Source organism: Cynocephalus volans, chromosome 12, assembly GCF_027409185.1.
Source record: "Cynocephalus volans isolate mCynVol1 chromosome 12, mCynVol1.pri, whole genome shotgun sequence".
In the NCBI taxonomy this organism is placed as follows: domain Eukaryota; kingdom Metazoa; phylum Chordata; class Mammalia; order Dermoptera; family Cynocephalidae; genus Cynocephalus; species Cynocephalus volans.
In genome coordinates, this window is record NC_084471.1 from 13,168,592 (window position 1) to 13,189,579 (window position 20,988).

At 54.0% G+C, this 20,988-nt stretch overlaps 1 protein-coding gene across 2 annotated transcripts; it reads right to left on the reverse strand.

Moving 5' to 3' along the window:
* Nucleotides 1-4,188: 4,188 nt before the first annotated feature.
* Nucleotides 4,189-19,382, reverse strand: CSF2RB (colony stimulating factor 2 receptor subunit beta). 2 transcript variants are annotated; one of them, XM_063076109.1, is made up of 13 exons: nucleotides 19,222-19,382; nucleotides 18,116-18,239; nucleotides 15,312-15,502; nucleotides 12,384-12,541; nucleotides 12,136-12,304; nucleotides 11,439-11,574; nucleotides 11,115-11,272; nucleotides 9,290-9,429; nucleotides 8,177-8,339; nucleotides 6,944-7,034; nucleotides 6,697-6,754; nucleotides 6,013-6,119; nucleotides 4,189-5,344 (listed from the first exon to the last, which is right to left on the reverse strand). In XM_063076109.1, the coding sequence occupies exons 1-13, from the start codon at nucleotides 19,304-19,306 to the stop codon at nucleotides 4,189-4,191; spliced, it is 2,736 nt and encodes a 911-aa protein (XP_062932179.1). In that variant the 5' UTR covers nucleotides 19,307-19,382. The 2 variants fall into 2 exon arrangements, with proteins under 2 accessions (XP_062932179.1, XP_062932177.1); XM_063076107.1 differs by having other exon boundaries at nucleotides 11,115-11,290.
* Between the last annotated feature and the right edge of the window lie 1,606 nt (nucleotides 19,383-20,988).

Sequence of the window (20,988 nt, forward strand, 5' to 3'; positions counted from 1 at the left end):
TCTGAATTTCAGATAAACAATTTACACTATCTGTTGTTGATCTGAAATTCAGATTTAACTGGCCATCCTATATTTTTCTTTCCTGAATCTGGCGACCTCTTTAGGAGCAGCAGCACATGCCACACCAGCTTCCACCTGCTGGGCACGCCTCCTCCCAGGCCACTAGAGTGCCTCAGCATCTCCCCCAAGGCTTCAGACAATGATGAATAAAAACTCATCCTCGTCTCTGGCTCTCTTCTGCATGGTCTTCATGGAAACTGAAGCTTTAGGTGCATGTGTTCACCTCTGGTATCCAGCAATCGGTCAAACTTCTTCACTGTGTATAGCCTTTGGCAGAATAGTTGAGTCGCCTCGGAGAGGAGATGGAGGAGAGGAAACGACAAATTTCCAGAACCTGCCAGCAAAAACACTTTAAACACACACGCATGCACATGCACACATACACACACAGATATACATACGTACATGCACACACATCATACTCACACACACGCGCGCGCGCGCGCGCGCGCGCGCACACACACACACACACACACACACACACACACACACACACACACACACACACACACACACACACACACACACACACGGCAGACGTGCATGAGCTGGGCACTGAAGCCTGAGATGAATCAGACAGTGGCTGGGCCTCCGGGAGCTCTCAGTCTGGTTGGGACCCAAAGATATAAGCCAGGAATTACAATATGGGTGAGAAAGACAAAGGGACAAAACCAAGTGTTGAGACAGAGAGGCTGAGAGCGTTCTGCTCGGGTGGACCTGGGGGGCTTCAGAGAGAGCAGGAGGGGCTTCCCCTAAGGAGCCCACCTGAGTTAGCGCTTGGAAGGAGACACAAGGCCCCTGGCAGATGAGGTCACTTCTGCTGCTCAGGACCCCACCTTGACCCAAATCGCTAACATTTCAACCCTTTGGCCACACCACTTCCGCTGGCTGCCCAACGCTCATTGATTGAGTGCCACTGTGTGCAGGCTGCCTTTGGTGGGGGTGGGAAAGGATTATTTTGAAACAAAGAAAAGTCTCCCTCTAGGGCAAATAATCTGCTTGGGCCATGATTGTGTGTCGTAAATTAATCAGTGACAGGCTGGAGAGAGCCTGCAGCCCAGCTGCTGGCAGCCCCCTGCTTTGGCTCCTTCCTCACCAGTGACCAATGCCACGAGATCCAGGGCTTGGCTGCTTCTGTCCAACACGGGCTCCTCTCGGGGGCATTTCTTGTGCCCAAGCCCCAGGGGTGGGCACATATCAGGTCTGGAGGGCCCCGGGGGCTTCTCCTGCCCCCTTTTGCTTTTTCCCCTCCTCTCATCCCCCAGTAAGTCCTGGGACAGCTGCGTTCTTCTCCGTCGCCTCCTTCCTGGAGGCCTCGAGCTGCGACTGCCCCTCGATAATCACCTATATCACCCACAACGTGCATGGCCCTGGGCTGGGTTGTCAGGGGAAGAGGCCAGGACTCCAGTGTGTGTGGTCGTGCACCCTCAGTATTTAGCTCCTGGAGAAATACAAACATCTCGCCTGGTCACCTCTGGCTCAATCTTCTCCCCTGCCACCAAAACAATTCAGTATGGATTTTTCTGTCTTACCAACCCACACAGATCATCTTGCATCCCTGGGTGGACTTTTTGGGGGAAAGACCTTGTTCTCGAGAGCAGGCTCTGAGCCACAGGGCCAAGGTTCAAATCCTGACTCTGCCCCTTGCCGGCCGGCTGCCCTGGGGCAAGTCATGTAACCTCTCTGTGCCTGAGCTTCCTCAGTTACACAAATGAGACCATAAAGATAATATCGGCTTCAGTGGGTTGTGAAGATTAAATGAGTTGATCCCGGTAAATCACTTGAGCAGGGCCTGCCAGGAATAAACTCTGGATCATTCTCAGCTGTTTCTGTGGGAACTCAGTCTCTCAGTTCTTCACTGTCATGACGAGAAATCAAATACAGGACACCCAGCTAAATTTGAATTTCAGATCACAACGAATAGTCTTTTCTCAGTGCGAGTACGTTCCTTATCCTCCCCTCCCTCACCGTCTTTCCTCTTCCCTCACCCCCTCCTGGATTCTCCCAGGAGCCCCCGCCTCACTGTGTCAGGCATGGCATGTGTCTCTCCACCTGCCGTGCCCCACATGCCACCCTGCGCTCACTGCAGTGCCTCCGAGACCAGAGGCCCTTCTGTTGAACAGAATTCACCCTCCTTAGAACGCAATTGGGGTTTTGAATAGCAACACCCCACCCTGCAACTACTCCAACACATACACACAAGTTTAGGGTTTGGTAAAATATTTTACTGCAGTTTTTTGCCCTTTAACAATGCCCGGTAATATCTTGGATTTATTTCTAATACATAGAGATCTATGTCATTCATTTTTAACAGGGGATTCCACTTTTGAGTGTACTATGTTGTTGTGAATTTCACCACTGATGAACATCATCTAAGTTGTGTATAAAGTTTCTTCGAGCACAAACATTGCTGCAATGAACAGGGATTTATGGACAAAAGGAACAAGAACACTTGCCCCGCCACTTCTTAAAACGTTATTATAAAGCTAGAACAATCAAAACGGGGGTAGGGGTGGATGCCGTGGAGAGAGCAAGGGAGTAAGACGGGAAGCCTAGAAACCGACAAAGGATGTGCAAAGACTTTCCATATCATTAAAGTTGCATCTCAGATCCGTGGCCAAAGGATGAAGGATTCAACAAATGCTGCCAAGACCCGTCTCCATGTTTGGGACAAACATAAAACTAGATTTTTGTCACCCATCCACATGTTGCAAAATAATTAAAATTTTACATGAAAAGCTTGAAACACAAAAAGAACTAGAAAAAATATCCATTGGGACAAATGCGACTTTGCGGTGGGGATGGTGTTGGTAAATTTGACACCAAGAGTGGAAAAGGGGTTCACCTGTAGATCTCTTTGCGTAAACATTGAGTATACCAGAAAGCTTCATATATGAAATTGTAAGACAAACCACAAACTAGGGGGACAAAATTTGCACCATCCCTGAAAGACCATAGGTAGATAGTTCTAAAAATTTTATCAGAAAAAGATTACATCCAACAGAACAAAGACCCAGTAAAAAAAGTAGCAATGCCCAAGATACATATGAAATATGTGCAGATTTGATAATTATTAAATAATGCAAATTAAAACAGTTTAATGCCATTTTTTTTTGCGTGTGCATCGGAAAGACAAAGACTTCAAAGAACCACAAACCCCAGTGTAGGCCCAGACAGAGACCCACAGCCCTTCACGGGTGGCCAGTGGCAGTGGGAGCTGCACGGTCTTTCTGGAGGGGAGGGCAGCAGGGCCAGGCGGACTGAAAGCCCTAAAGCCCGCATGCCCTTTGAGCATTTTCCTTTTTTTCTTTGTTGAACAATTTTCCCAACTTTTCTACAGCAGATGTGAGTTCTGGACTCACATGCCCTCCTGATTTTCTGCAGGTTCCATCACTTAGGCCATTAACTGGCATTGCCCAGATCAGTGACTTTTCTACATGACACGGGGCCTCCACTCCCCTGAGACCCCCCTCCCCCAAGTCATCTCTGTGAGAACCAGCAGGAGCTCCCAAACAGCCTCCCATGTTTTCCCCTCGCAGGTCCCGCTGCCAGGCCCATTTCTTGGAGTAACAATTCAGATTGGTCTGGGACTGCCCCTGCCTGACCCCAGGGCCCTCCCCCCCGCCACGACCCTCCTGCCTCCCACACCTGGGCTAGCACCGTGTCATGTGCGCTAGTGCCTGCCGGAAACCCAAGTCCTTACACACAACCAGAACTGTCTCCATCTTGGAATGGGCTCAGCTCCAACCCCAACCTCACTCTAATAAAAATCAGTGAAAAAAGAAGGAAGAAAATAGAAAAAGTAAGGAAATCTGATAGAGAAGAAAATGAGGGGGGAGATGGAATGTGTATGTATGGAAAGCCCTAAAAATTCAGAGCCTACAAGTAAGTCAACTGGATTCTCCCAGGAGCCCCCTTCTCCCTCTGTCAGGCACGGCATGTGTCTCTGCAGCTGCTGCGCCCCACACACGTAAGTGTGTGTGTGTGTGTGAGAGAGAGACGGGGGTGGGGGGAGAGCAGTGATTGCTGAAGGTCAAGGGGACAGGAGAGTGGTTGGCTCTTATCCAGGTCTCCATCTACCTCAACATGGAAGCCTCCCCCCAACTCTGCAGAAGTGACTGGGGGCGCTCAGCACACCTCCCCAGGCCTGCTGACATCCCATGGGGGCAGAGGCAGGTAGTCCTGCTGCTTCAATGCTTTGAAGAGCTGAATGGCTGGCACCTGGGGCACAGCCTGACACGGGGGCTTCTTAACCTGAAAAACCTGGTTCAGGTTCCCCATCTCAGGACAGGGTCCTGGGGAAGAGGGCTTACTCCGGGGTGAGACAGGGCCAGGTCCTAGACCAGGGAGGAAGCAATAGTCGCCCACTTGCTGCAGGACTAGGAGCCCCTCGGGGCATGGGGATGCTGGTGCTGCATCTGCCTCAGGCTCCCCTGGGTTCAGGATGTTTCCCTGGGGCTCCCCTGGGCTCAGAACAGGGCTGCTGGCTACAGGAGGGGCAGGACTGCCCAGAGGGGACATGGGGGACTGGCCCGTGGCTGGAGGGAGCTCCACATAGCCCTCAAACCCTGGCTTCATGGGGCCCGAGTCTTCAGGGGCCCCACCAGCCAGCCCAGGACAGAGGTTGAGATTCTGGTCTGAGGGGAAGCTCAGTGGGGGAGACAGGCAGTAAGACAGGGCCCCTGTGGGCAAGGTCAGCACCAGGTCTGCCGTGGTGACATAACCAGAGGCCATGACAGTGTCCGCAGGATCCCCAGAACCCGTGGGCAGAGCCACTGGGTTGTCCTTTGGTCCTTGCCCACCCACGCTCGGTCCAGGTACAGGAGGAGCAGGGCCTCCCCCAGACTCCAGAAAGGGGCTTCCTTGGGCCCCCAGGCTGGGCCTCCTCTCCACATCCTTGGCCTGGCCATGCCCCATCACCTGGGCCAGTGGAACCAGCTGCACCTGCCCCCCAGCAGGCAGACACAGGTACTCCAGGGACCCTGGGGGCGGCGGCTTTGGGCTTTCCCCTGTCTGTGGGGGCTCTGGCTGGCCCAAGAGGTCAGGCAGGGAGCAGCTGTGGGGCGGCCCCAGGTAGGGGCCATTAAAGTCGAAGCTGGAAACCTGGTGCTCACGCCTGCCTGAGGGCGCTGGCCCGCTGGGCTGGGGGCAGGGGAGCTGCTCCGTGGGTAGGTCCGAGACAGCTGGAGTCATGTCAGGCCCAGATGATGGATCACAGACATCTTTAGGGTCTTCAGTGGTGAGAGGTGACACCTCGCTGTCCCCAAAGCCTACAGGTAACACCCTGTGGGGAGAACACCGGCAGAGACATTGGCGCCACGCTGGGCACTTGATTCCGCTCATGCTTGGGGGGCAGGATGGGGCGGGGTGGGGGTGGTGCTCCTGGAGGCCTGACCCCATCTAGGACTCATAGCAACGACCAGAGCAGGGCAAGGTGGCGGAGTTGGGCCCAGAGAGGGCCGGTGGTGTTGATTCAGTCTCCCCCGAGGATCATGGACTCTGTCCTCTGAGCTTAGTTCAAGGTGTTCCTCTGCTAGCTTGGCATCCTGTCACCTCTGCTGCTTACAGTCTGCTCACTTTCACGGCCAGGTCAGGCCCTGGCTGTGCCTTGTCCACTCCTCGCTTGATTCCGCCACCCTTGCCATCCCTGCCAAGGCTGCGGGCAGCTACCAGCACAGGCGCCAAGGCCCATGGTGTACAGCCCTCACCTATGCCATGAGGCCTCTGCAGGTGGCGCCTCCCTGGGCAGCAGGGCAGGGAAAGGTCATATGCTCCAGTCTCCTGCAGCTAGGCAGGTCCCTTGTCTCTTCCTCCCTAACCTGGGAATCAGGAAGTTCTTCCTGATATCCAACCAGGGTGCCTCTTGCTTTAGTGCAAAACAAACTCCCTGGATCTCTTCCCAGTGCCCAGAGGCCAGAGGCCACCTCACTCGAGCCCCTGACGTGCACTTACCGCTCCGGCTCAGGGAAGCGGCTGCCCCACGGCCCCTGGTGTGGGGGGCTTCTGCTGGTGAAGGCCGACGACGTGCTGTCTGGGAGCCGGAGCCCCGCATTCCCGTTCTGGAGGAGAAGGACATTTGTGCCTGTGGGTGTGACGGGACCTCGGGAGGTGGGGCGGGCAGAGGACAGGTGGGGGTGTCTAAGCCCCCTGGGATGCCCCCGGCCTCACGTCCCGCCCCCTCAGCTCCCTTCCTGAAGGGTCCTGTCTCCATCCTGGAGATGCCCTTGGCCTGCAGTGGCCTTTACCAACTGGCACCACCCCAGATTCGTCAAAGCTCATCTCAGGTGTCCCATCCTTGGGGAGCCATTCTGTCTCCCACCACCCACCCACCTCAGTAGCTGTATCACCCTCTCCAGGAGCCCCCCTGGACTGGGGCGTCCCTCACTCCGTTTTCTCCACGGGGCTCCACAAGTGCTCCGGGCACGCAGGGTGGGGCTTGGCACCTCCAACCAGGTGCCCAGGGAATGGCAGGGACAAACTTTCCAGAGCTGGCCCAGCTCTCCAGGCTTACAAGGCCCCTCCCTGGCCCATCTACGCCCCCACATGCAAAGCCCATGGGAAGGAGAAGGAGGAGGTGGGGACAGAGACATGGGAGGCAGGAGCCCCACCACCCTGCCCCTTGCAGCCAGATCCTACCTGGAACAGGTGGCTCTTGCTGGGGTTGGGGATTTTCTCCTCCCATTTCCTGTTCAGCCTGGAAGACACCAGGGAGGTGACAGCCACCAGAGACCTCAGAGCCAGCTGCTCCCATGCTCATGTACAGAGGGGAAACTGAGGCCCCGAAAGTGGGTGGCAGAGAAGGAACCAAAGAGAGCTTGGCTGTGTGATTCTGGGGGCTCCCGGAGACTGGGGACCATCCCCCCAACCCATGGAGTCCCCTTACCTGTACCCGTAGATGCCACAGAAGCGGAGGGCCAGGAGCAAGGCGAGCTTGAGGAGGACCAGGGAGAGCACCAGCACCCACGTGGGCAGCACTGCCGGCAGCCAGGAAGGAACAGGAGTGTCAGCATCGGGCAGGGGACAGGCTGGGGCTCAGGAGGGGGGTGGTGGGAGGAGCTGGCTCAGGGTCCCTGCCCCCAGCCCTGAGACAATGCTTTGTGCAGACACAGGGCTCCAGAAGCTACTGCCTTGGGGGCTTTGGTGGGGGAAGAGGCCAGATGCATGCTAAGAAGAAGAGGGCATTGATCTGACCTCTCACAATGTTCAAAGTGCTGGGAAGGACCCAGGAGGGTTAGATTCCTCCCAGTAGCAGCAGGTGTCCTGGAGAAGGCAATGACTATAGCCCATGGCGGCCTCAGGGGACTTCCTGAAGGAGGCAGCATCAGAGCTGGGCCTTCAGGAACAGGGAGGATTGGAGAGGTGGAGATGGGAAAGACACGCTGGCAGAGGAAGCAGCAGGTGCAAAGGCCCCTCAGGAGCCCCCTGGCACTTCCTGCCGCGCAGCCCTGAGCCCCTCACAGCCTGGGTCCCTCTGGAACTCTCCTCTTCTCCCTCCCTTGGACCCCGTGGTCCAGCCCTCCTTTCCGCCTGGTGGTGGCCGCCTCCCTGGAGCTGCTCCCCTGCCAAGGCTGGCTGTGGACTTGGGTGCTGATTCTGAACACCTCCTCCATCCTCTCTCTGAAACCACCCTTTGGGCCTTGTTTTATTCTGTGATGTGTCCTGGGGGTCAGTATGGTAAAAGGTGAGGGGCCAGTGAAAGCAACAAGTGTAGGAAGGTGGGGAAGGCTAAGCAATCAGATGAGACCCTTCAATCCCAGGCTCCAGCCTGTAGTTTCTGATGTCTTTGCTGCCATGGTAACAGGAAGCTTGGGCTGAAGAACAACTGGGAAGTGGTTGCCATAAAGCCTTATGAACTCAAGGGCCATATTACTAGAGGCCTAAACCCCAGTTTGAAGGAGAATTGATGGTGAGACCTGCTGTCCTCTGCTCCCTCAAGTCCTTACCTGCAGTCTGTGTTGCATACCAGGTGTCACTTTCCAATAACTAATGATACATAGGAGAGAAGGAGGCCCTGGTGGGGTGGGGTCTAGAGCCTCACCTCTCCGTGCCCACACCATACCAGTCCTCTGCTCAGCTGGGCTGCCGCAGAGGGTGCGTGGAGGCTGGGGAGACATACCCCACTCAGTGGTCCAGGACCGTTCCTCACTCCACTCGCTCCAGATCCCATTGTAGTTTCTGTGGGTGGGCCTGACCCTCACCCTGGCCCAGTACGTGCTGGAAGGCTCCAGAGCTGGCAAGGCCATGCCATGGGTGTTCTGTAGGGTCTCTGTCTTGCTGTCCTGTGGGTTTGCATGGGTCAGCAGATGTGCTGAGGCTGAGGCTGGGGCCCGTGGGCTGGTATTCATGGGTGCAGCTGCAAACCCTCCCACAGGAACATGCCGGTCAGCTCCAGCCGCTACAGCCCACTCCCACCACGGAGGACCCTACTCCAGCGCCCGCACAGGGATGGCACTCTGAATGGGACCAGGGACTCCACCTCTTGCAATACAGCCCTCTGACATATGACAACACCAATACCCAGAGCCCTGAGGAGTCACCTTGTCCCACCCTCATTTTGAGACTTCTCAACCTCCCAGCTTTTCTGTGGGGTAGCCTGGATCCAAATTGTGGCCTTTCTAGGCCTGCAGTGCAAGTCGACTGGACTGTGGAACCTGAGAGGGGAATTCAGGAGCCCGGGGTCTGCTCCTTGCTCCACCACTGGCTCACCTCCCTCCTGGCCTCAGTTTCCCCATTTCCTGCTTGAAGGTCTGGGGCTGGCTCTGTGGTTTCTGCTCTGGGCTCTATGGATCCCCCAGGTTCTGCATACAAGCCAAGTGGTTGCCTGGGGTCGTGGGCAGGAGACGGTACCCTGGGCTGGGGCCTCACCGGCTTTATCAGGAGCAGCCCTGCCCTTAGTGGCCACAAATTTGGTTCCAGATGAAATTCCTCTGAAGAAAGGTCCTCAAGACTTTATGACTTTGAAAACCTTCTTCCCAGTGGTCTCTCAGTCCCTCCCTGCCCTGGTGGTCTGTGCTCCCTTGCAACACAGGGTCAGCTGTTAATTTTGGCCAAGTGACATCACCTCACCGAGCCTCAGCTCCTTCAGCAAGAGTTGGGACAGTGACCTTCCAACCGCACAGGGTCCTGATCACCGAGTCCCAGTGTCTAACTCTGACTGTCATTGCTGGGTGCAGGTAGCGCTCTTCTGCCCTCCCCACCATACAAGTCCCTCCCCATGCACAGGCCTCACCTCCCACATGGCCTTGTCTTTCCTGTACTGGATCTCAAAGGTGCGATCTATGTGTGTGTACTGCATTTTCTCTGTTTCCCAGCGCAGGTTGTAGCTGTCTCCGTCCTTGGTCACGTTGAGGGTGGGGCGGGCCATCTGGACTGGAAGGAGGGAAACTTTTAAGGGTGGTCATAACATACATCCACCAACGGAACATTCCCTGTGTTCCATGTCAGACACAGGTGCCGTCTCCACTGGCCTAAGACCCCAGGTCCTGCCCATGTTGGGGTCTCTGTCACCCCCCCCAACTTCACCATATCATGTCTTTTGATCTGCGCAGCCCTCCTCTTCTGAGATGCTGAGATACACTTGCTTTGTAGTAAGGCAGCCCAAAACTCAATCACCATCAATGGATCTAGGCCATGTTCTAGGCACTGTCGTGCATGCTCACTCCACTTGAACTATTTCACTCAGTTCTAACAACCCTACTGGAGGTACTATTCACCTCACATTTTACAGACAGGAAAACTGCATCACCGAGTGATCAAGAAACCTGCCCAAGGAAAAGCAGCTAAGCAGGAGTGGACACAGGTATGGGATCCTCGGCAGCGTGACTCCACGGTTGTGGGCTCAGTCACTGCACCCCACTGCTTCAGAGTCTCTGAGACTGAGGTCTCTTCTGGGATCCTCTCCCTTGACAGTCCAACAGGTGTAGGGAGATGTATAAAGGCCAGGACCAGTTCACAGGTTCTCACCACCAGAAAATCCCCAATGCACCAGCTGTAATAGGCCTTCAATAACATCGAGGTGACCCTTCTCTCCAACCAGAGTATGTCCAAAGAGAAAGGAGAAGCCTCTTGCAGCCTGCGCTTCCTGGTTGGCCAGCAAACCCACAAGTTGGAAGAGGAAAAGGCCAGAGAAAGCAGAAACTGAGTATAGTGTCTGAGTTCTGGGTTCCAGCTCTGACTGACATCCTATGAGCTGTGCAGCTTTAAGTCACTCAATTGCTCTGAGCTGTCTACCCATCAGAAAAAAAAGAATGCTCACAGCCTTGCTGTCTTCACTGGGCTCTTATAAAATAATGCCAATGCCTATAATTCGTTGAGGTCTCCTTCGCACAAGGCATCATACTAGGCCATTTATGTATTTTGTGCACTTGAACCATAGGAACCCCTTTTCCCAGTGAGACACCAAGAGAGTAAGTGGTGGATTCAGACCCAGGTGACTCAGATAAATTGGCTGCTGCTTTGACATGCACTAAAGACTGGATGAAAGAACTTGGTGAAACAGAGTAGGAGGTTCCATTGCACTGGGGTTCCTGCTACATGACAGAAATGAGGGACATTAACCTGCAAGGATCTATGATCTGTTTGTACCCCCCCCCAGACCCCAATCGAAAAGGAAATCATAGATTGATTATGTCGACACTGAGATTAGCAGTCAGAGGAGAACTTTGGGCATCATTAAATGTCTAACCAGGAAATGAAAGAGAAAGATTTGCTGGGAGGACTGGGAGGCTGTTGTCAGTAGCAGGAGCTTAGGAGCAGCAGCGTGGTTGGAGAAGGAAGCAGACCAAAAGAATGAAGGAACAGAGGTTTTAAAGACCTGTTCCTGGGGATTATCGATTGCACTTTTCTTCATATTTTTGGCCATTGTCATTGTTGTACCATTGTTTCTTGAGAACTTCAAGAAGAGATCCGAGTTACTTTTGTCCACCTTTGATCACTGGACTGCATTTCTTTGCAAGTGACAAACATGAAGACTGGGTCATGAGAAACCCCAAGTTCATTTAGGTTACACAATGAGGGGACCTGACCCTCTGCACAAAAGGCTGGGGCAGACTCACTGTTCTCTGAGCTCTTTATAAATTTCTCTTCCTTCCTGGGCTGAACAGAGATGGTGTACTGGCCGTGGGTCTCGGGGTCAGGCACAGGAATGTGGCATCTGTGCTGGATGTAGAGGCTGCTGACCTCCTCTCTCAGCACTGGGGAACATTCTTCCTCCCTGAGGATCAGAGCTGAACTGAGGGCTGGGAGGAGGGAGGGGCCGCAGGAGGGAGGAGAGGGTCCAGGATGAGCTGTGACTTCTGCTGGGGACCCTGGGGACAAAAGGAGGCCTGGAGAGACTAAGACCAAGAGGAGGGGAGGGGGTGGAGAAAGGAGACACTCACCCTGCATCGGGGCTGGACTTGTAGAAGAGGGCAAAGGAGACTGAGCTGTTCATCTCTGACCTCACCTCCCAGGAGCAGCTGAGCATGTGGTCCCCGTCGAAGAAGCACTGCAGGTTCTGGGGCTGGGCCTTGTCCCCTGGGAGGAGAGGCAGTTCCTCAACACTCCTTCCTTCATTATCCCACAGCTCTCAGTGGGGGCCCACCATGGGACTCATCACAGAGAGATCACGAGCATGGGGACCAAAAAGATCAGGGTTTGAACTTCAGCCTGAACCTGCCAGCAGTGCACCCACTGCTCAGAGAGGGAACCCTGTGAACCTACACACCCTCCACTGAGAAATGGGAGTAGTATCTAAGCTTCAGTGTGGGGGGTTGAACACGATATCAGTAGGCCCTACTCATAGAATAGCCCTCATTCAAACACAGCTGCTAAGAATGCTATTGCTATTATTATTGTAATTGTTATTAGCAGAAACTGTGCAGCAAATGTGCATCCCGAAGTGAATCAGATCCAGAGTGTGCCTGTGCAGAGTCTGCAGTGGAGACAGGGCTGGCCTGGGGAAGTTGCTATAAAACCGTAAGACAGTAGATCCTGGGGGCCCACAAATGTGGACATTTAGACTCCTACTGTCCCAGGAGCTCCTAAGGAGCCCATCCTCCTCCCAAAGTGGCATGTCCCAGGCTCTGACTCCATTACCTGGCTGGGATTCCCAGCGAACCTCTGGGCTCCACTCGCTGGGCCGTCCTGAGAACCCTGAGGCCGGGGCCAGCCGGGTCCGCACTCGGGCTACGTAGGTGCTGCTGGGCATGAGGTACTCTGGTCCCAGCATGGCCTGGGAGGCGTTAGAGTGGAAGGTGGCAGCATCCTGTTGGGAGAGGGGGGCTGGAGGAGGTGCCGGCTGGCTGGTCCCTTGAGGTTCAGGCAGAGCTGGCTGTGCATCCTACCTCCCAGGTGTCCTGATGCCGCTTGTAGACCACTTCAAACTCCAGGTCCCCCAGGGTCAGCCAGTGGGTCTCAGGATCCCTGAGAGCCACACTCCAGGTCAGCAGGAAATGGTCCCCGGCAGTGCTAATCTGGAGGTCCGTGGGTGCAGGGGGCTGGACTGCAGGGGAGAATAAATTAGGGGAACATAGGGCTGGATGCTGTGGGGTGGGTAAGGGCCTGCTTGGGTTTTACTGTGGACACACTGGGAATCCAGCCAAACGCTGTCCCCATCAGCTGTGTGACTTTGAACAAAACCACTGCCCTCTGCAGGCCTCAGGCCCCTCATCTGCAAAACTGTGGGGATTAAATGTGAAAGTGAATGAAACCGCAGGTTGCTGTGCATATATAAGACAAGCTGGATAAAAGGTGCTGGCAGTTCACCTCTCAAAGGAGCCACCTCTGTCCTGAGGCTCCTCCCCTGCCCACGACGTGGTCTGTATGGCCTCCCACCAGCAGAGGGCACTGCGGTTCATGTTACGCCCTCTCCTGATATCCACTCTCCCTTCCCACCTGCCCAGGGCCCCTCCCCTCTGTCAATGCCCAGCATAAATGTCTCCTGCTCTAGGCAGCTTCTTGGATCTCCATCCCTCAGGCAGAATCCCTTGTTCCTTTTTTTGTCCCACCATAGTTCATTGTAAATGCCTCCACCATTGCCTTATCACACCCACTGAATTTATGTGTTTCCATGCCTGCCTCCTCTAAGAGACAAGGACCTTGGGGATGACAGGGGTTGGGTCTTGACCCCCTTACCTATTCCCAGGCCTGAGATGTAGCTTCTTGGTGAATTACGTGGGTAAGGTGAATGAATACATGCATGCAATCTTCAGGGACTTGTCATGAAATCATTCTAGCAGCCAACAAGCACACATTTGTTGGGACCGACTGGGTTAGTCAAGAAGATGCATTAGTGAATGACATGGCTCTGGTTTCCTAAGATTCTATGTCTGATTGCCGAAGGAAGACTTTCAAACACAAAAAGTCACATAAATAGGAGGTAAATGTTCTATGCTGGACATGGGATGTGGGATGTTAGAGCATGTCAGAGCTGGAGCCCCTCAGGAATAATAAACCCAGAATGGCAGACACAGCATGGAAACTACCCCTTCCCCACCCACAGCCAGGACAGGCATCTTTAATTGATCACTGAACTCCAAGCCCCTGAGAACATCCTGGAGTGGGGCTCCTCAGCACAGAGCTCTAGGAAGCTGCCACCCACTGAACAGACTGGGAACACAATAAAAAAGCTGTTCATTCAACCTAAGAGACTTTAGTTCACCAGCACATTTCACAGATGGAGAAACTGGTGGAAGAAGTGAGATGCCCAAGATCTCCAAACATGGGAGCCTCAGGACAGATCAGAGGCACATCTGTTCCCTCCCCAGCACCTGCCGGCCTCGTGGATTCATTGCCAATGTGGTTTAGACCGGAACTGTCCTGCCTACTCAACATATGTTCTGGGAGGCAAAGTGCCACACCCCTCCCCATTTCTCTGTTGTCCCCAACTTCACCAGAAGCCTTCCCTGTTACCATGCTGTAAGCTCCAAGAGGGCAGGAATACTGACTGGTTCATTTACTGCTTTCCCGGTGCTCAATGAAAGGACAAGTGAATGAATGAATTGAGCAGATGTCCTCACTGTGACTTGCATCTCCCCCATGCTCCCATCCCCTGGCCATACCCCAGTTGAGTTCTCACTGTTTCCCATCCTGGGCTCCAGCCTCCCTGCCACCTATTGCCCCTTCCCCCAATCTACCCCGAATGTTACCTGCCTGCAGCATTCTCACACATCTGATCATGTCATGCCCCTTCCATGGCCCTCCATGCCTAGAGGGTCGTGACCTCTAATCTCCTCTGTGCAACACAGAAGCCTCTCCAGGCTCAGGCCCCTGCCTGTGTCTCCTGCTTCTTCCTACTATGTCCAGCCCTCTTGAAGCTCATGCTCCTTCTCATCTGACACTTTTGGGGAGCAGCATGGTGACCCAGTGACTAGGATCAGAGGCACTGAAGTCAGATCTGCCTGGGTTGGACGCTCAGATCTGCCACCAGCAGCTGAGAGGCCTTGGGCAAGTCACTTCTCTCTCTGTCTCAGTTCCACCTGCTGTCAAAAGGCAAAAATAATAGAACCTAAATGGACGGTGTTTTGAGTTACTTAAGAGTTGGCAGTGTCTCCTAACAGCCGCCACAGGCCTGTCAACACAAACTTTTATAAAATGACCCCCACTTTTTTATTTAGTCTCATTCTAAGCAATAATTTCCTTTAATCCGTGAGTTTGAAGCACCGGTTCTATTTCTTTCTTCTAGATAGTCACATAAAAGCTAACGATAGAAAATGATCATCTCCACCACCTCGGACAACTGGTTGTTTCTTGGGCTGCTGTGGACTCGCAGAGCACACTGGGGGCCCCTCCTCGAGGTCAGTGAGCCCCATGTCTAACGTGCAGAACCCTCAGCAAGTATGACCTGTCACTGTCACTGGTGGACTTTGGTAAGTTACATAACCTCTCTGGGCCTCAGGGCCTCCTCCCTAAAATGGGCTGTTGCAGAAATGAGAGGATACAACTAAGGTGAACAAGTTAGCTAACTGATATGTTTCGATGTGAACCACAGACTGGTTCTTCTTGAAAGGAAGCCTTCTATGGTGGAAGCCCATGATGGGAGCAGCCAGGGCAGGGGGAGGTACCTTAGGCAGGGGCCTCTCACATTGCACCTGCTCCAGTGCCCCCATCATAAGGAGACCGGATCCTTTTCCCTCAAGACACCCAAACCCAACTCCAAGCCAGTGTCCCCACCCCTTGGAGACTCTCACTCCCTGGTCGATCACCTGTAGTTTGACCACCCCTGATGCCCACGACAGTGCACCAAGCCCCAGCCAGGGACCCCAGCCCCTCACCATGCTGGGTCAGAGTAACGGTGAGCTGGATGCCCAGAGGCCTGTCTGGTTGGAATGAGAAGTAGTCATTGTCGGCGAGGACGAATTGCTGATAGGGAATGACACATATCCTGGGCACACAGCGGGGAGCCGGGCAGTCTGACCACAGCATGTCATCAGTGAGTTCACAGGACACTGGCTGTGGAGGATCCCTGTCAGGAGAGGACAAGCATTAGCCCAGCATGATAAGAATCACTCATTCATCGAATATTAATTGTGTGGCTTTATCCAGAGGCAGGGGCCTGGCAGGGGACAACACAGACACAAATTCCTGCCCATGGAGGTGACATCCTGTGGGAAGGAGGCACAGGTTCCACACTGAATAAAATATGTAGTATGGCAAGCAGGGAAAACTTCATGTAGACAAATGGAGCAGGGAAGGGAGAAGAGGAGGCTGGAAGGGTGGGGGATGCAACTTGAAATAGGGGGACAGGTAAGTTCTCACTGAGAAGGTGACATTTGGGCAAAAAATTAAAGGAGGTGAGGGAGGGAGCATGCAAGTTCTGAGGAAAGGGGATTTCAGGAAACAAGAACAGCAAGTGCAAAGGTCCTGGGACAGGCATAGGTTTGGAGTGTTGCATGGCTGGGCATAGACCAATGTGCAAGGAGTGGAGTATGCTGGCGGGGAGGAGATGAGTTGAGCACGGTGAAAGGATTGGATTTCGCTGTCAGTTAGTGGAAAATATTTAGGGAGTTATGAACAAAGGAGTGATGTATTTTGATATATGCTGTGCAAGAATTCCTGTGGGTCCTAGGTTGTGGATAGATTGGGTTGGGGGTATGCCAATATTAGAAGCAGAGAGACCACTTAGGAGCCTTCTGGAATTTCCAAGTGACAGGAAGTGGTTTGGACCCTGGTGGTGGTGTCAGCATTGGTCAGATTTATGTTCCATTTGAAGATCAGGTTGACAGCATTTGCTGGTGGATCGGATGATATGATGGGGAAGGAGAGGTGGTAAGAGATTTAAAAACAAAACAAAAACCTCCCAGTTGTTTAGCTTGAGCCACTAAGAGCTCCCAATTAGTAAAGCGAGATGGAGAAGGCTGAGGCAGGAGCAGTCTGTTGGGGAGAGAGCCAGAATTTGGTTCAGGGAGTTTGGAGTCAGAGATGCCTGTTATCTGCATGATGACGTGGACAGGCAAGGGCTCCTGCAGGTCTGGGCTTAGGGGAGGTGCAGGCTAGAGACCCACAGTTGAGAGTTTTCCCCAGAGCCTGAGGCAGGATCTCTGCAGACTGGATAGAGATATACGTATAAAAGACTGGAGGTCTGAGAACCAAGCCCTGGGGCAACTCACCTTTTGCAGATGAGAGGAAAGAAGGAAGCAGAGGTGGGGACTGAAAAGGGTGGACCAGGGGACACGAGGAGAATTGGGTGAGCCTGGTGGCCTGAAGTCACATGAGGGAGGAGCTATGAGGAGGATGCTGTGGTCATCTGTGTCAGGTGCTGCCCGCGGGTCAAGTAGCAGGAATGCTGAGGACTGAATGTGAGATCTAGCCCCAGGGAGCTTTTCTGACTTTGTCAAGAGGAGTTTGGGTGGCCTGGTGGGGGCAGCAGAATCCTGGGGGCATGATTTCAGGAGGGAATGACTAGAAAGGCCACTGGATACAGTAGGTCCAGAGGACTCTGCAGAGGGGTGCTGCTGTAAAGAGAAGCAGAGAAAAGGGCCAGGGCTGCAGGGGACACGGAGTCAGGAGGCACCCTGGTGGCATCTGAGGGGGAAATGGGGCATGTTTGCAAAGTGATTGGGAATGATACTGGGGAGAGGACACTGTCGATGACGTAAGAGGAGAGGGAAATGTGGTGGCAGCAATGTCCTTGAGCAACAAAACAATGGGACATGAGTTCAGGCCTCAGACAGCAACTGAGACAGGTAATTCACTGCAGGGGCAGGGGGCAGAGACCAGGCCAGATCCAGGGCGGTGGGCAGGTGTGTACTGGGGAGTGTGAGTGTGGGAGGTGGGAGTTTGGGGCTGCTGTGGTCTCGGTGCAATAGGAAACATGTCCCAGCTGCAGGCGGGAGGGGTGGGGGTGGCATTGAGGAGAGTGGAGGAGGTGCGACCAGGAGAGCAAGAGAGAGATCTGGAGGTGCAGGTGTGGCGGAGCCGACTCCTCACAGAGGCCATTAAGGGGGGGGTTGTCTCTGTTCCCCATGACTCCAGCTGTTTAATTGTTTCATTTATGGCTGATTTAGACTCTCTGCAACATCCCAGCGTGATGCCAGTCCCTTCCCCAAACAGCGAATGCACAGGAGCCCACGGGTTGAGAATGTCAGAAACCCCACATCTGGTGGGGGGTTAGGGGAGCACAGAGTCAGCCCCCACCTCAGACACGCAGATGCGGGTCCCCACTCTGCCACTCCCCACCATGTGGTCAGGGTGCCAACCTCACCTCCACCTCCACGGCCTGGGTTTTCTCATCTGTGAACAGGCACCGTGTCCCTGCCCTGCCTGCCTCACAGTGAGGATGAACTAAGATAAGGGTAGTTTGTTAAATTGTGACTAAATAAGAGAAGCTTGTCACTGCCATCACTGTCAACAACAGCAATATTAGTATAGAAGGCTCACCCCAGAAACCCTGACATCAGACACCAGTGCCCGGTCCTGACAGGAGCTCCTGTGACAGTCCCCCCTCTTTCTCTGTCCCCTGTCCAGTCCCACCCAAGACTGACCCTGAGACGTCTCTCTCCACCCTGCAGTCCCATGTGAGGCACAGCCGGACATGACAGCGTCCCCGTCCTCACCCCTGGTGCCCAGTGTCACTCACTCATCCACCCGGCGATGGAGGGTCAGGTTGATGAGCCGCTGGGAGTCCTCGGTGTCCGCCCACCTGCAGGTGATGTGGCTGGTGTAGTCATTATAGCAGCGCAGGGTCTGCAGCGGGATGGTTTCTGACCGGGAAGAGGAAGGAAGGGTCACCCTTCTTCCCTCCAGGTGTCCTCTGTCAGTGCCCCTCTTGGCTCCTCCAGGGTGCCCAGCCCTGGGGAGGAGTCTCTCAGATTCCTGTGGAGGAACCCAGTGGCCAGGCGGAGGTGGCCTGGGTGGGGCAGAGGCTCTGCAAGGGTGAGGGTCCTGGCTGTGAACACTCGTCTCCTAACAGAAACACGATATTCTAGTGGATTCTCGGTACAAGTGGAAACTTCCTGGGCTCCTGGAGCAGGGTCTCCCCCACAGGGCGGGGTCATGCATCAGGCACAGGCCCTTGCCCCCTGGACCCACGATGCCTCCTGGGAAGAGCTGCACAAACCCAACCCTAACATGCAACGTGGAAGCGCCTGGCCCTGGGGCCTCCTGCCTGCTCCCCACCCTCAGCCTGGGGCCTGGTGTTAGGAGAAAGGAATGTGGCTCCCACAGTTATCACAGACGCAGGTTCTCTGGAAGCACTGTGGACGGTCCTTCTAGCCTCAGGAGACCAGGATCACCCAGCAGGGCCTCAGGGCACAAGGGGGTTGCTGGGGGCCAAAGCAGGGAGAGAACCCCAGGCTGAGGGCCCCACAGGAGCTAAGGTCTGGAAGTGGGAATGTGGAGGCTGTCAGAGGGCCAGAGAGTGTCTGGTGGGGAAGGAGGAGCAGAGAAAAGGCTGGAACAGCCAGCCTGGAGGTGGATGCCTCAAATGCCACACTGAGACATGTAGACAGAGAAGTGACACAACCTCAGCTGGACTTTCCAGGAGGCCAGGAAAGCATGAGCAGGAGAAGAGGGGGAGGCCCCAGGAAGCCCAGGGAGAGAGATGAGGGAAGGGGGCAGGAGGGAGGGAAGGCCTGAGCCACCAGGAGTCTGGAAGCTTCCTACAGATCCAGTGGGGAGTGGCCTCCTCCATAGGGCCCAGCAGTGAGGAGCAGGATGGGGCAGGGGAGGGGCAGTTGGACTTACCTGCCCCTGCAGGGCTGGGGCCCCAGCACAGAGCTAGTAGGGCCACAAGGAGCAGCTCCTGGGTCAGTGTCATCTTCCTGGTCATCTCTGGTCAGCAGGTGGTGGGCACAGGTGTGTTCTGGACATGGGCAGTGCTGGGGTTCTCACTGCCCTGGAACTTTGTGTTTCTGCCCAGCTGGGGGCCAGGGCAGTTCCATCTCTTGGGCTCTTACGATTCCTCCCCCCCAGGACTCTGCCTCCTGTAGGCCTGCAGAAGAGGAGCTGTCAGCTGGGAGCTCCCCTGCCCCTCCCCCCAGTCCCAGGGCCGCAGCAGATGTCCTGGGAGGAGAACTCAGAGAGCTGGCCCAGATGCATGGCGCCCTGGGACAGTTCCCTCCCTGTAAGCCTCAGTCTCCTTGGGCCTGACCATAAGGAAGGTGGGCTCGATGGGCTTGATGGCCTTGAGGCAGTGGGTCCCCCCTCAAGGGGTGCATCATGTACCACCATTCAGAGCCCTGGAGATGAGAACCCTTGAGAGGAGGCCTGGTATGTGCCCTGTGCCAAGCTCCCTGTGGCCGTCTCACCCACATCTGCTTTGGAAAGGCACTGAGTGTTGAACGCCATGGGTGTGATCTCACACACACACACCCACACACAGTCGCATACACACACTCACACTCACACGCACACTCACACCCACACACACACTCTCATCCACACACACACTCTCATTCACACACTCACATGCACACACACACACACACACTCACACACACTCCGAGCCTGGTGCTCTCCCCACACTGCTCCATTTACCATCATTCCTCCCCCAACACCCGCTGCAGCCAGTTCCTCTTTCTCCGCAGAGCCTGGGGATTTCCTAATTTACACTTTGTCCAGCTCCGGGAAGTACCTGGGAGAGCAGAATAGAGAACCTGGCTCCTTCCCTTCTCTAAGACTGTTTGAAACTTCACTCAACACAAGCACAGGCACATGCGCGCACACACAGAAAACACATCCATAGACATGCCGGCTAGAAACAAACTCTCTTTTACCCAAGAGTGTACTCTAGGATGAAGGAGAGATCAGGAATTAATGTGAAGCGATGGAATATTCAATAAAAAGAAAAGCTAAGATAACTGGATAACAACATAAAAAAATTCAGCCTAAATCCCCATCTCATACATTCCCCAAATATCAGGGTAATGAAAAATTTAAATGTAAAAAGTTAAATCTTAGCAAACCATAGAATCGAATACCTTTGAACTATCCAAGCTTTAAAGCAGAAGAAATCAGAGTGACAAAGACTGACATAATACATAATGTGAAATGTTCTGGACGAGGGCACTTCAAAAAGTTCGTGGAAAAACAGAATTGAAAGGTAATATGAATCTTTCCACGAACTGTTTGAAGTGCTCTCATGGTTTATAAAACTAACCAAATCATAAAGCAAAGGACAAAGTGCAAAAGAATGTTTGTGCCAATGTCTTAATCCGTTAGGGCTGCTGTAACAAAATACCATATATGGGCAGCTTATAAACAACAGAAATTTATTTCTAACATTTCTGGAAGCTGGGAAGTCCAAGATCAAGGCACAGGCAGATTTGGTATCTGGTGAGCTCTCACTTCCTCGTGGACATCTCACTGTAACCTCACACGGCAAAAGGGGGAAGGGGCTCTCTGGCGCCTTTAATAAAAACACCCAATGTCTTCACTCTACACGCCCTCACATTGGTGATTAGGTTTCAACATGTGAGTTTGGGACACGAACACACAGACCATAGTAACCAA

Bases quoted from the DNA above. Each gene is read 5' to 3' on its own strand.
- CSF2RB (XM_063076107.1), bottom strand. From the start codon at position 19,306: ATGACCAGGAAGATGACACTGACCCAGGAGCTGCTCCTTGTGGCCCTA. The intron at 8,340-9,289 runs GTGAGGCCTGTG...GCAAACCCACAG, and splicing joins AAGACAAGGCCATGTGGGAG to GACAGCAAGACAGAGACCCT. The intron at 6,120-6,696 runs GTAGGATCTGGC...CTTCTCCTCCAG, and splicing joins GCAAGAGCCACCTGTTCCAG to AACGGGAATGCGGGGCTCCG.